Here is a 13,909-nt window from a genome sequence, read left to right as displayed (position 1 = left end):
AATTATAAATATTAATAAATCAGCAGTTGGTAAACTACATAGAAAATGTAAATCTGACATGACAAAAGTCTAGAGTACTTATATTTAAATTTTAGAATAGAAAATAAGTTTTTAAATTTTTAGTCATATAAGAAAGAATCTGGTAAACAAATGGAATTGAATTAGTAAAGAATGGAGATTAAAAAAAAGAGTCACAGACACTGTAAAAAGTTATTAATGATTTTAAACAAAAGAAAATTCTTGGCATCTAGGCACCAACTTTCTACCAAAAAAAAAAGGAAGAAGAAGATGTAAGACAGGCTCCAAAGAAAACTGACTTCTAGTTCTACTCTACTCTTACAATCAAGTCACTTAACCTCTCTAAGCCACTGTAATCTACAGGGTATAAACTAGGTGTTTTTCTTGGTCCCTTTCAGTATTAGTTTTTCACTGTACATGAACATGTGGCCAAGAAGCCCAAAGTCCAAAAACATGTAAGGCATGCCCCATAGAATTCTCAGACCTCACAATTTTTGTAGTCTTAAAATATACCAGTGTCTATCATTAACAAAATAATAAGATTATGCTGTAGTTAGTCTCAGTCTCAACAAATTTCCAAGTAGGTTTCATCTGAATCACGTGGGACCCAAATAGTCTTAGAGCCCATATCCTACCTCCATATGGAAATGGTAAAACAAGCTTAATAGGCAGGCCTATTTGTCCCCTCCTTTAATGGGACACTGTATGCACAAATACTATACCTTTTATATAAAACTGTCTGCAAGGGAAATTTCAAGTTATCTCACTGGGCCAGTGGTATGTCCCAACACACTTGCTAGCACTCTTTTTGTTTCAACTTTTCTTCTCATTCTCATCATGTTTTCACATAACATAATAAGAATAGAAAATATCTGTTCAACTTCTTTACACTCTCTGAAAAAGCAGATAATTTTCCACAACATAATTATGCTTTTATTCAGGATATTGGTTTCTCCAAAAGCTTGCCAATCCATTCTGAAAACCAGTACTGAAAATCAATCTTGCCAGGTATGGTGGCTCACTCCTGTAATCCCAGCACCTTGGGAGGCTGAGGCAGGTAGATCATTTGAGGTCAGGAGTTCGAGACCGGCCTGGCCAACATGGTGAAACCTCCATCTCTACTAAAAATACAAAAATTAGCTGGATGTGATGGTGGGCACCTATAATCCCAGCTAGTCGGGAGGCTGAGGCAGGAGAATCTCTTGAACCAGAGAGATAGAGGCTGCAGTGATCCAAGATGGTGCCACTGCACTCCAGCCATGGTGACAGAATGAGACTCCGTCTCAAAAAAAAAAATAAAACAAAATCAATCTTTTCAATAACTTGTAAAGGAGACAAACACAACTACATATAACAAAAACACCTTAAATTCATGATCACGACTTAAAACCATTAGATAGAAATTTACTATAGAAAAGTATTTGTGAAGATTCTTCTTGATTTACTTTTTTTGCTACAAAATATCTAGATTAAGAAGTTATATGATATTAAACAAATTCATTCTCTCTTATTACTTTTTGTTCTTTCGCATTAGCCACATTTTGGTTTTTTTTTTTTTTTAACTGAAGCTGTTTCACTCAGTTATGAAACTAATCTTCAAGTTTCATTTTTAACCTTAAATGGCAGAATATTTGCTAGCAAGTCATCTATAACCGTTAAATTAATGCTAAAGACATCAGAATGAAAACCAACTTGGATTGAAGGCATAATTAGATTGATTTCAAACCTTGAAGATAACAAACATTTTTAAAATATTTTTTAAAGCATAGAAATGGTGATTAAATTAAGTAAGTTCAAAGAACATCTGACTTCAGTTTTCATTCTGTCATTGTGAAATGTTTCAATTTTAATATAAATGCTAGGACTTTTTAATGCTCATACTTTTTACAGAACAAAAAAGCACTGTGTTACATTTAGAAGTTCTAATGTTTATCACCATCTGAGCTGTCATGGAAGCAATTGCTACTTACACTCTTTAAAGAAGTGAGAATTGCAATTCCTCTAACTGATGACAATGTAATTATTCCTTTTACTGTCAAAATAGAGGTGATTTCCCTTCCTCATACACATGATTACACATGCAAATCCAGGCTTATCTGAAATCTTGTAAGTATACTGAATGTCCGAATCTGAATGAACGATCACATGAACAATGAGCCTGAGTGATGATGGAAACCAAGTCTACAGCCAACCATCCTAAACATATTTTTATCATCCGTTTTTCCTGTAGAAACTCATTCTTCAGCATCCACACAGCTTTCAACACAATGTCATATCATCTACAATATACAGCAACAACCATTACAAAAATAACTAGGAGGAAAAAAGCCACATTGAATCTGAATGTCTCATTTGGAGGTTTAAATGACTTCATTAACTATTCATTAACACATAGAAAAATCAGCCTTTCAGAAAAACACCAGCCTTTCACAAGATCTATGCCATGTCGTGAACGCCTGCTTGGGTGAATGATGTCCTACCTGGTCTTTCAGCTGCTGTACAGAAGTCTGAAGGCTCAGAATCTGACTGAAGAGAGGGCTCTGCAGGACTGACTTCAGAAGGCTCAGTTTGTCTTCATTTGCTACATCCCCACGTTCTCGCAGCTTGGTTTGCAAGCGCTCTGCTGCCTGCAGGGCCCGATTTTTGTCTATACCAAAGAGCAGCATTTGTCAATAATAGGATTCAAAGGACACATGTCCAGCCTATGAGGACTCCATCTAGTAGAAATTCTAAAACTATTTCTATTGAGTGCATAAAATTGTCCCTTTTAAATTGAATAAAAAACTGCAGGCCGGACGCGGTGGCTCACCCCTGTAATCCCAGCACTTTGGGAGGCTGAGGCGGGCGGATCACTTGAGCTCAAGAGTTCGAGACCAGCCTGGCCAACATGATGAAACCCTGTCTCTACTAAAAATACAAGAAATTAGCCAGGCGTGGTGGTGCACTCCTATAATCCCAGCTACTCAGGGGGCTGAGGCAGGAGAATCACTTGAATCTGGGAGGTAGAGGTTGCAGTGGGCCGAGATCAGGCCACTGCACTCCAGCCAGGGAGACAGAGCGAGACTCCATCTCAAAACAACAACAACAAAAAAAACTGTAGAGAAAGTAGACATTTTTTAATGGAGTACAAAAACACAAAAAATACAAAACTGAGTACTTTTTTTTTTTTTTGAGACAGAGTCTCGCTCTGTCGCCCAGGCTGGGATCTCAGCTCACTGCAAGCTCCGCCTCCTGGGTTTACGCCATTCTCCTGCCTCAGCCTCCCGAGTAGCTGGGACTATAGGCACCCGCCACCTCGCCTGGCTAGATTTTTGTATTTTTTAGTAGAGACGGGGTTTCACCGTGTTGGCCAGGATGGTCTTGATCTCCTGACCTCATGATCCGCCCGTCTCGGCCTCCCAAAGTGCTGGGATTACAGGCTTGAGCCACCGCGCCCGGCCCTGAGTACTTTTTAATACTTTAAATATCTTTCTCCAAAATTAAATAGCAAATAAAATAGCATATTATATTCGCTTCAAAGCTAATCAATTCAAATAATTACTGAACACTGTACAAATCAGGCACAAAGTTGCAAAAAGTAAATATATTCAGTAATTATGTCCTACTAGTCCTAGTGTCTTACAATCATACTTACGCCAGAGTTTCTACCACAAATAATAGTTAAAAACCTTTCCCTGAAACACAAACACATACACTTACACACTCTTATAAGTGAAGCCAAAACTTTTTTTTAATGGAGATTGTTCAGATGTATTACTTAGATTCATCATGGTAACAAGTATATCTATTTAAACATATTTCCCATATCCCAGTAATGATAAAAAGGGTGAATCGGCAGGGCGCGGTGGCTCATGCCTGTAATCCCAGCAGTTTGGGAGGCTGAGGCAGGTGGATTACTTGAGCTCAGGAGTTTGAGACCAGCCTGTTCAATATGGTAAAACCTCGTCTCTACTAAAAATACAAAAATTAGATGGGCATGGTGGCATATGCCTGTAATCCCAGCTACTCAGGAGGCTGAGGCAAGAAAATCCCTTGAACCCGGGAGGTGGAAGTTGCAGTGAGCCAAGATCATACCACTACACTCCAGCCTGGGCGACAGAGTGAGTGAGACTCCATCTCAAAAAAAAAAAAAAAAATGGAATCATCACCACAGACACTTTCTATAGCACCAAATCTGAAATTGCAAAGAAATAGGGTGATTAAAACATGAATTGATGTTGATCATAAGTTCACACACACACACACAATATGAGTAAACAAACAATATTTACTCATATGCAGAATTTTAAAAACAAATAATGATAAAGATACACATGAGCATCTTATTCTGGGTTATATGTCCCATGGTATCTCAGAATACAAATCTAATATTAATTTCCACATCAATTATTTGGAAAGTGTGCAACTCAGCACAAAACAAAATAAAGACTAGAAAACAATGGTTTAAATAATTCTGTATTTGCCCTTTCCTTTCCACTTTCCTATTAAGAACTTTCCCATGTGGACTAGGAGTCTTTACAGCATGTGCGTTTAGTATAAAATGGGAAGTGAAGGAAATGTACATACATACATTTTCATTACCAGCACAGTACCAGGAACAAAAGCCATCATAGAGATCCCCACGATCACAAAAACAGGTCCTTCTCTCGTTACTGCCACTGACTCTCACTCTATCCCTCAAAACCCACCGATGTCAAGGTATCTGCCATAATGATTAAGGTGCCAGAGTGAAATCCAAACACTTTCCATTTAGTCATACCCAAAGAGTTACCTGGAATAGGGTAAGGAACTAGAGTGTCAGATAATTGCATGTATTGTGCCATACCTGATATATCTAGCTATAAATGGTTCTACTAACTAGTTTCTTTAAAACTAAAGAGCAGTGGGAAAAACAAATTATTAACACATGAGTCTGGGAAATGTAGATATTTCGACCTAAAGTATCTCATGTAGAAATTAAACTGCCTTAAAGCATAAGACTAAGTAACATTTTTCTCTTTATCAATTAATAGCAAGAGCTCAGCAGTACTTCACCTGCCACAAGTAACATCTTCTTTCAGTATTAAAAATACTGCTAAAATTCCAAATGCTTTCCAGAAATAGATATTAACCAGAATTGGGCTCATAAATCAGAACTGGGCTTACATTAAGCTTTATTAAAATCCATAACTGGAAGAATATCTCATATGTTTTTAATTTTTGCTTATATGTAATGTGTTTTTTATAACACTTCAGATGAAATTGTCCAAATACAGAAACATATTACCTTAGTACAATGTTAGTAGGTAAACACTTTTTAAATCTAGATACTATAGACAGAATCCTGCTATGTTAAACACACCATATGTCAAAAATCCCAATGGGAGGAGTTACAATTCTTATAAAAGTAGGCAGAAAAGAATAAGTCTTACCAATGGCTTCTAACATTTTTTTCAAAGTTCAGTGTTCTTCTCTAAAATGATTAACAGCAATTAAAATGGAACTCTGCAAAAAAGAAATAAAATAGAATGGTTATGTTTTATCAGAACTTTATATTCTAAAGCTAAATACTCTAAAATTTTAAACACTCGATACAACTCAAATTCTTTTGACCATTAAAATCTTGTTGATACAACTTAAGATAGTTCTCTTTATAGACAATAAAGTAATCATTTTAGGACTTATTCAAAATAATCTTCTATGTATATATTTACCCATAATACTTGGATAAGGTAAAAGACATAAATTCTGTTTTAAATAAGGTGGCAGAAGTTTCAAACATATTTCCATAAGAAGTTCCACTTACAATACAGACCACTATAATCTTGTATTCACTTATAGATCTTTAAGTGTAGAATAAGAAGCTTACTTAACTCCACATAAGAAATTCTGTGGCAAAAAAACATAAAAAGTAGAAAATGTGATCCTGCCCTCAAAGGCTCACACCCCTAACTGAGGAGACAATGCATGCATACCTATTAGAAATGAACTGTGGGCTGGGCGTGGTGGTTCACACCTGTAACCCCAGCACTTGGGGAAGCCAAGGTGGGTGCGTCACTTGAGGTCAGGAGTTTGAGATCAGCCTGGCCAACATGGTGAAACCCCGTCTCTGTTAAAAATATAAAAATTAGCCGGGTGTGGTAGTGCACACCTGTAATCCCAGCTACTCAGGATGCTGAGGCAGAGGAATCACTTGAACCCAGGAAGCGGTGGTTGCGCTGAGCCGTGATCATGCCATGGCACTTCAGCCTGGGCCACAGAACAAGACTCCACCTCAAAAAAATAAAAAAAGAAAAGAAAAGAAAAAAGAAATGAATGTGACACTCAAGCAGTACCTGAACTACTGGAAGATAATATATTAAATCATGGATGAAAAACTGAACAAAAGGGAGCACATAGTGTTAAATTTTTCAAAAGTTCTCAAAATACTCTCCTGACTATAATGTTCTGCTCTTTCTCATTCAAAGAAACCTTCTCAACTCCTTCAATCCACACATCTCATCTTCCTCTAAGAATACTTAACTAGATTCTTTTAAGTACTGGATACAGATCTGCAATGCTAACATCCACGTCACTAATCCATCTTGAGCCTTTGCTGCCAAACAAATCTGCACAACTATCCCCATAGTTCCATCTCTCTTTTGCCTCACAGAAAACCCTGAATCATGAAGAAGACAGTCAGTCAGTCATTCCTTCAATAGAAAAAAGAAATCTACCACCACACATTCTCATTTTTCATCTGGAAGATAAAATGGGATTTCTCTTAGAAAGAACAAGTTGCCTCCTGTTACCTCTTTCAGACAAAATTCATTTGGCTAAAAAGGAAGTGTGTGATGTAGATGAGCAGATCTACAAAACATCAATGCCTGCAATTAGCTCTGTGTAATAACAAAGAACAGTATGTATTGACTTGTCTTATCCCAATTTAGAATATACTATTTGAAACATCAACTCCATTTCAAATGTCAAATCGTTTAACTACTGGCACTTGTTTTAAAAAGTGTCTTTGTGTCAAGAAAAGAGGATACTGGCTCTGACCTGGAATTGAAACCTAAATAGAAGTGTGGCCTTGAGCAAGGGACCTATCATTTCAACATCTGTTTCTTTTAAAACACACTTACTCATTGGGTATATTTTGAAAAATGAGATAAAGTATGCCAATTTCCAGCTCATAGCATAACTTGTAACTATGATACATTCATTCAGGATTAATGCCGAGTCAATATATTCCACATAGATAGGAATTCCAATGCCAAGCAATACATTATTTCATGAGGCCTAATATAGGGTAATATTAACAAATAAATTGGTGACTTTTTTACTCTTATTTACAAGGAGAATATAATATTCCTTCACAAAACAGCCTACTATTAGCCACCCCGCCTCAGAAACAATTAACTTCTGGTAATTAAAAAACAAAAATAGGCCAGGCATGGTGGCTCATGCCTGTAATCCCAGCACTTTGGGAGGCTGAGAGGGGTGGATCACGAGGTCAGGAGATCGAGACCATCCTGGCCAACATGGTGAAACTCCGTCTCTACTAAAAATACAAAAATGAGCTGGGTGTGGTAGAACATGCCTATAATCCCAGCTACTCAGGAGTCTGAGACAGGAGAATCACTTCAACCAGGGAGGTGGAGGTTGCAGTGAGCCAAGATCGTGCCATGGCATTCCAGCCTGGCAACAGAGCGAGACTCTGTCCCCTCCCAACTCCAGAAAAAAATAGGGCTGGGCATGGTGGCTCACGCCTGTAATCCCAGCAAATAACCTGAGCTCAGAAGTTCGAGACCAGCCTGGCCAACACGGTGAAACCCCGTCTCTACCAAAAATACAAAAATTAGCTGGGCGTGGTGCATGTGACTATAGTCCCAGCTGCTCCAAGAGGCTGAACCAAGAGAATTGCCTGAATAAAGATACCCCAATATAAGGAAGCCCAGGGCTACAAAAGTATATTTAATCACCCAGGAAGAAGCATGATAGCAATAAAAAAGCATGGACTAGAGAGTCTGATGACCTGAATTTAAATTTCAACTAGCTATATGCCCTTGTTAAGTCACTTATCTTTTTCTGAATCTGAGTCTCTATTTATAAATGAATGATGTTTATAACGTTTTGAAAGGATAAAATTATACATGTTTTTGGTATGCACATGAAAAATTAATTCTAAAGATAGACAGTGTTCCTGACATACATGGGAGGTAGACCTCGGATTTAGAAGCTCACTGATTTATGGGAAGTCTGCAGAGAAAGTACAGCGTAGGCAGTTCCTAATTGAGAAAAACACTGTTGTCCGAAAGTTCATCTACAAGTCGGTTACAGTAAAATAGAATTACTTTTTCTTCCCCAAAAAATTACACAAAGGTTAAAAAAAAAAACAAAAAATAGCTCCCAGATGAGAGAGCTCTACTCTTTTGTATTTCAATGATTTTTTAAAATTACAGTTTCAGAGTTTCTTTTCTAGGCTTGGATGTCCCTAAAATAAATGCATAGCTTTTTTTGAGATTTTTCAGGGGATTTCACCATTAGCAACCCCGACAAAAACATAAGAACTTTTAAAAACTTGTTCCTTTCTGTGCCTGATATACCTGTCCTGAGGATTCAGTTCTAATTATAAACAAATTCATTTATAATCACAAAATTTTTGAGATAGATTGAGTCTACTCCCTTCAAATTGCAGCCATGAATTCCTCTTGTCACCTTTTCACCACCCTACCATTTCCTTTCCCTTTTTGCCCATTTAAATACTATATGGAAACTTAAGAATACCTGAGTGATAACAGTGGGTCATGGCCAACTGGCATGACTTAAACAAGATCCAACGTGTCAGAAGAATGGCAAGTTCTGAGGGATTTTCTTTTTTTTTTTTTTTTTTTGTCTGGACAATTCATGCTAAGCAGTGACAATAAGGAATCAGAGAGGCAGAAAAGAGATGAGCTATGGATAAGAAGGAGATCAGCACTAATGCTGAAACAGAAGCAGAAATGATAACAGCAAACACACAGCACCTACCACATGCTAGGTACTATTTGAATCATGCTTCCAATTAAGTCCTTTAATACTTACACAATTCACTCACTTTATAAACAAGGAAAATGAGGTACAGACAGGTTAAGTAACTCTTCTAAGTCCACACCACTACTAAGTGATAGAGCAAGGATCTTAACACAAGCCATCTAGCTCCAGAGTCCACAATTTAATTTCTACAATATGCTGCCTCTAGAAAGCAGGAAGATTCGACTTCCCTGTTTCCAAGTTCAAACAGACCATGCCCTACATAAAGTGAAACCAAAGGAAGAAATAGAGACCCAAAATGAATGAAGTCTGAAATGGAATAGACTGCTGTAGATAGTCAAATCAGCCAACTGTTCAGACAAGGTATGAAGAAGTCAGAAATATATATGTTAGAAACCAGCAGTGGGTCTATCAAAGAAAGATCAGGAATATTCACCATTTATGTAATGTTAATGTCCATACGTCTTTAAACAAATCACTTTTAAAATCCAAGATTTTAAGAAAAACCCTTAAGAAGCCTCTTTAAATTGATATTCAAAGTATATTCAAAAACACTGCTTTTACATTTCAAGGTACTAAATCCCTCAACACAAAGAGAATTAAGAATACACAGTATATTGTTGTAATTGTTCTATTTTATTATTAGTTGTTGTTAATCTCTTATTGAGCTTAATCTGTAAATTAAACTTTATCATAGGTATGTATTTATAAAAGTAAAAAAAAAGCATATACTCAGAGATATTGTAGGATCAGTTCCAGACCACTGCAATAAAGTGAATCTCTCAATAAAAGGGGTCACACGAATTTTTTGGTTTCCCAGTGAGTACAAAAGTTATGTTTAACACTACACTGTAGTCTATTAAATGTGCAACAGCATTATGTCTAGGAAAACATTCTATACACCTTTATTAAAAAATAGTTTACTGTCAAAAAATGCTAGTGATCATCTGAGACTTCAGTGAGTCATAGTCTTTGTGCTGGTGGAGAGTCTCGCCTTTGTACTGATGGCTGCTGACTGACAGGTGGTGGCTGCTGAAGGCTGGGGTCGCTGTGACAATTTCTGAAAATAAATCAACAACGAGCTTTGCCACATTGATTCTTCCTTTCATGAAAGATTTCTCTGTAGCATGGGATGCTGTTTGATAGCATTTTACCCACAATAGAACCTCTCAAATCCTGCTCCTACTTTATTAACGAAGATTATGTAATAGCCTCAATCCTTTTTTTCATTTCAACGATGTTCACATCTTCACCAGGCATACATTTCATCTCAAGAAACCACTTTCTTTACTCATCCATAAAAAGCAACTCCTCATTCATTCAAACTTTATCATGAGAGTACAGCAATTCAGTCACATCTTCAGACTCCATTTGAAATTCTAGTTCTCTTGCTATTTGTACCACATCTTCTGTGACTTCTTCCACTGAAGTCTTGAACCCTCAGCATTATTTGTAAGAGTTTTAGAATCAACTTCCTCCAAACTCCTGCTAATGTTGGTATTCTGACTTCCTCCCATGAATTACAAATATCTTAATGGCATCTAAATTGGTCAATCCTTTCCAGAAGGTTTTCCATTTACTTCGCCCTAATCTAGCAGAGGAATAATTAAGTACAGAAGCTATAACTTTACAAAATTTATTTTTTCAATAATAAGACTTGAAAGTCAAAATTACTCTGTGGTCCAGGGACTGCAGAATGGATGTTGTGTTAGCGACATGAAAACAACATTCATCTCTTTGTAAAACTCTATCAGAGCTCTTGGATAACCAGGTGCCTTGTCAATGAGCAGTAATGTATTTTAAAAGAACCTTTTTCTGAGCAGGAGGTCTCAACAGTGGGCTTAAAGCATTCAGTAAACCATGCTATAAACAGATGTGCTGTTATCCAGGCTTTCTTTTTCCATTCACAGAGAACACAGGCACAGCTGATTTGGCATAATTCTTAAGGGTCCAAAACTTTTTGAAATGGTAAATAAGCACTGGCTTCAATTTGACATCACCAGTTGCATTAGCTCCTAATGAGAGAGTCAGTCTCTTTAAAGCTTTGAAGCCAGACTACTCCTATTTAAGTCCCTGATAGCCTCTTCTTTCAATATAAAGCTGTTCCATCTACATTAACAATCTGTTGTTTAGGGCAGCCACCTTCATTAACGATCTTAGCTAGATCTTCTGGATAGCTTTCTGAAGCCTCTACATTAGCACTTGCTGCTTCACCTTGCACTTTTATGTCATACAGATGGCTCCTTTCATTAAGCCTCATGAACCAACCTCTGCTAGCTTCCAACTTTTTTTCTGCAGCTCCCTCACCTCTCTCAGCCTTCACAGAACTGAAGAGTGTTAGGGTTTTGCTCTGTATTAGGCTTTGGCTTAAGGGAATGTTGTGGCTGATTTGATTTTCTATCCAGACCATTACAACTTTCTCCATATCAACAATAAGGCTGTTTTGCTTTACATGTGGTCACTGGAGAAGCTCTTTTAATTTCCTTCAAGACCTTTTCCTTTGCATTCACAACTTGGCCATTTGGCACAACACACCTAGCTTTCAGTCTATCTCTACTTTCAACATGCCTTCTTCACTAAAGTTAATTATTTCTAGCTTTTCATTTAAAGTGAGAGGCATGCAACTCTTCCCTTCACTTGAACACTGAACAGCCTAATTTTAATACTGCTCTGTGTCAGGGAATAGAGAAGCCTCAGAGGAGGGAAAGAGAATGGGAATGGCCAGTTGATGGAGCAGTTGGAAAATGTGCAACATTTATTAAGTTCGTCATCTTAAATGTGCAGGGCTGCAGCACCCCAAAATAATTAAAATGGTAACATCAAAGACTACTGATCACAGATCACTGTAACAGATGTAAGAATAATAAAGGGCATGAAATATTGTAAGAATTAACAAAACGTGACACACACAAAGTAAGCGCATGCTGTTGGAAAAGAAAATGGCACCAATAGACTTGCTTGACACAGTGTTGCCATAAACCATCAATTTGTTTAAAAAAATTCAGTATCTGCAAAGCACAATAAGGCAAAATTCAATAGAATAACAGGTCTGTACATATGGGGTAAGGTACTATGTTTGGTTTCAGGCAACTACTGGGGGTCTTGGAATGTATCCTCCACATTCCAAGGGGTGGGACAACTGTATTCAAACCTGGCACAGAAAAATTACCAGTTTCCCTCTAGTTGCTGTTCAGGTATCCTGCTTGTGGCTATATCACTATTTGGTCATAAAAACTGAACCTAAAATCTGTTCCAACAGCCTTAGCTTTTAGAACCACAAGACATATCAGTAATAGCTCAATGAATTCAGTATCTGTTAGGCACCAGAGTGCTAGGCAAGTGCAGTTTATCCACGCTCCATCATGCGTGTGAGGACTCTGACCACCTTGCTCCCCATAATATCCTCCAGTGCTTGACACATTATTCCAGATAACACAACAGAGAAAAGGAGAGGTCGGGGTCTTAATCAAGGTGACACAGCTAGTAAGTGGGAGAACTTGGAATTGAACCCTACTGTCCCTTATTTTAAAGCCCAAACTCTATCACACTACCCCCTATTTTCCGAACTATCTCGCAAAAATCACATGGTGAAAATATATTGTCGAATTTATAAAAAAGAAGATACAGAACAAGGTATGAAGTTGTTATACTTTGTACAGAAGAATAGGACGGCAATTGTTTAGGTAAGTAAAAACTGATGTGTGCGTGTTTATAAAAGCATAGACTATTCTGCAACTTTTTCAAAGATACTGATAGTGGGATATGGCAGGCTGAAGGACGCCGAGACAATCTTACTTTGCACTGCATTACTTTTGTGTTTTTCAAACTTTGTATCTTAATAGAGGGCTGCCAGATTTATCAAATAAAAACACAGGATGCTAATTAAATTTGAATTTCAAGTAAATGAATACTTTTTTAGTGTATGTCCCATGCCATACTTGGGACATATTTATACTAAAATCCAATCTTATTTATCTGAAATTCAAACTTAACTTGGGCATCTGCTATTTTATCTAACAATCCTACTATGTACATGCTAGCTTAGAGAAAAAAAAGACATATAAAATCATTTTACCTTTCACGCTTCCTGTAAAACTTTAACATCACGAGAGAGCTGCCTAATCCTCAATACATCTCAAAGATTTTACCTGTGACCATATGATTCTCCAGCAATTTGTTGATAACATTAGTGTCAGCAAGGGATAAAAATAAAACAGAATATTTGGTATTATTTAGAAGTAGGAACGGATTAACTGAGTAATCATTTTACTTTTCAACAAGTTGTAATGGTAACATGTAGGCACAGCTTTTACAAAGTAGAGAATCAACGTTTGAAACATAACACAAATCATTCTGCTCAATGCAGATTATATGGCAACTAACAAGTGAAAATATGTTTTATGCTAAAAATAACTCTATGTAGAGAAAATGCCCCAAATGCATACAATTTTCTAGTTATCTTAAACAATTCTGACTGAAAAAGGAATACAACATTAAAAGTGCTTGTTTCAATGGCTTGCAGCTTGTCAAAGTTGCTCAGCATCTGTTATTGCATTTAAATTTACCATTTCTATCATTCATAGTTGCCGCAGCAGTACCTGAAGTTAGCAGACAAAGGCACAATTGTAGTAGTCAAATGCAAGTAGATTTTCATAAATTCAATTGTCCATAACAGCAATACTTACACTTTCAGTCATAATTCCTACTTTTGGGTAACATTACTGAACTATAGCTCTAAAAGTATAGAAATGTCACAGTACCCACCAACATCACGCAGTCATCCAACAGAAATCACTCAGCCTTTTCTTAGCATCTGTTCTTCTGAACTGCTCCCTCATTTTTATAGGCTTTGATCAAAAAAGCATTCATGAACACAATTTTTATTTTCAAGTTGACATTT

At 37.0% G+C, this 13,909-nt stretch overlaps 1 protein-coding gene across 33 annotated transcripts in view; it reads right to left on the bottom strand.

Moving 5' to 3' along the window:
* MPDZ (multiple PDZ domain crumbs cell polarity complex component) overlaps window positions 1-13,909 on the bottom strand; it is a 174,323-nt gene that overhangs the window by 140,105 nt on the left and 20,309 nt on the right. For 25 of the 33 annotated variants that reach the window (XM_045373236.3, XM_045373239.3, XM_074015756.1 and 22 more), the window contains exons 2-3: window positions 5,430-5,502; window positions 2,499-2,665 (exon numbers count right to left, since the gene is read on the bottom strand). In XM_045373236.3, coding sequence (XP_045229171.2) covers window positions 2,499-2,665; window positions 5,430-5,445 — 183 coding nt within the window. In that variant the 5' untranslated portion in view covers window positions 5,446-5,502. Of the gene's footprint in view, window positions 1-2,498; window positions 2,666-5,429; window positions 5,503-5,972; window positions 6,271-13,909 lie in introns of all 33 variants that reach the window. The other 8 variants (XM_065530519.2, XM_074015763.1, XM_074015768.1 and 5 more) reach the window with 3 other exon arrangements.

The sequence above is a fragment of the Macaca fascicularis genome, chromosome 15, assembly GCF_037993035.2.
Source record: "Macaca fascicularis isolate 582-1 chromosome 15, T2T-MFA8v1.1".
NCBI lineage: Eukaryota > Metazoa > Chordata > Mammalia > Primates > Cercopithecidae > Macaca > Macaca fascicularis.
The sequence above is the reverse complement of the archived record's forward strand: the minus strand, read 5'-3'. Positions and strand labels throughout refer to the sequence as shown.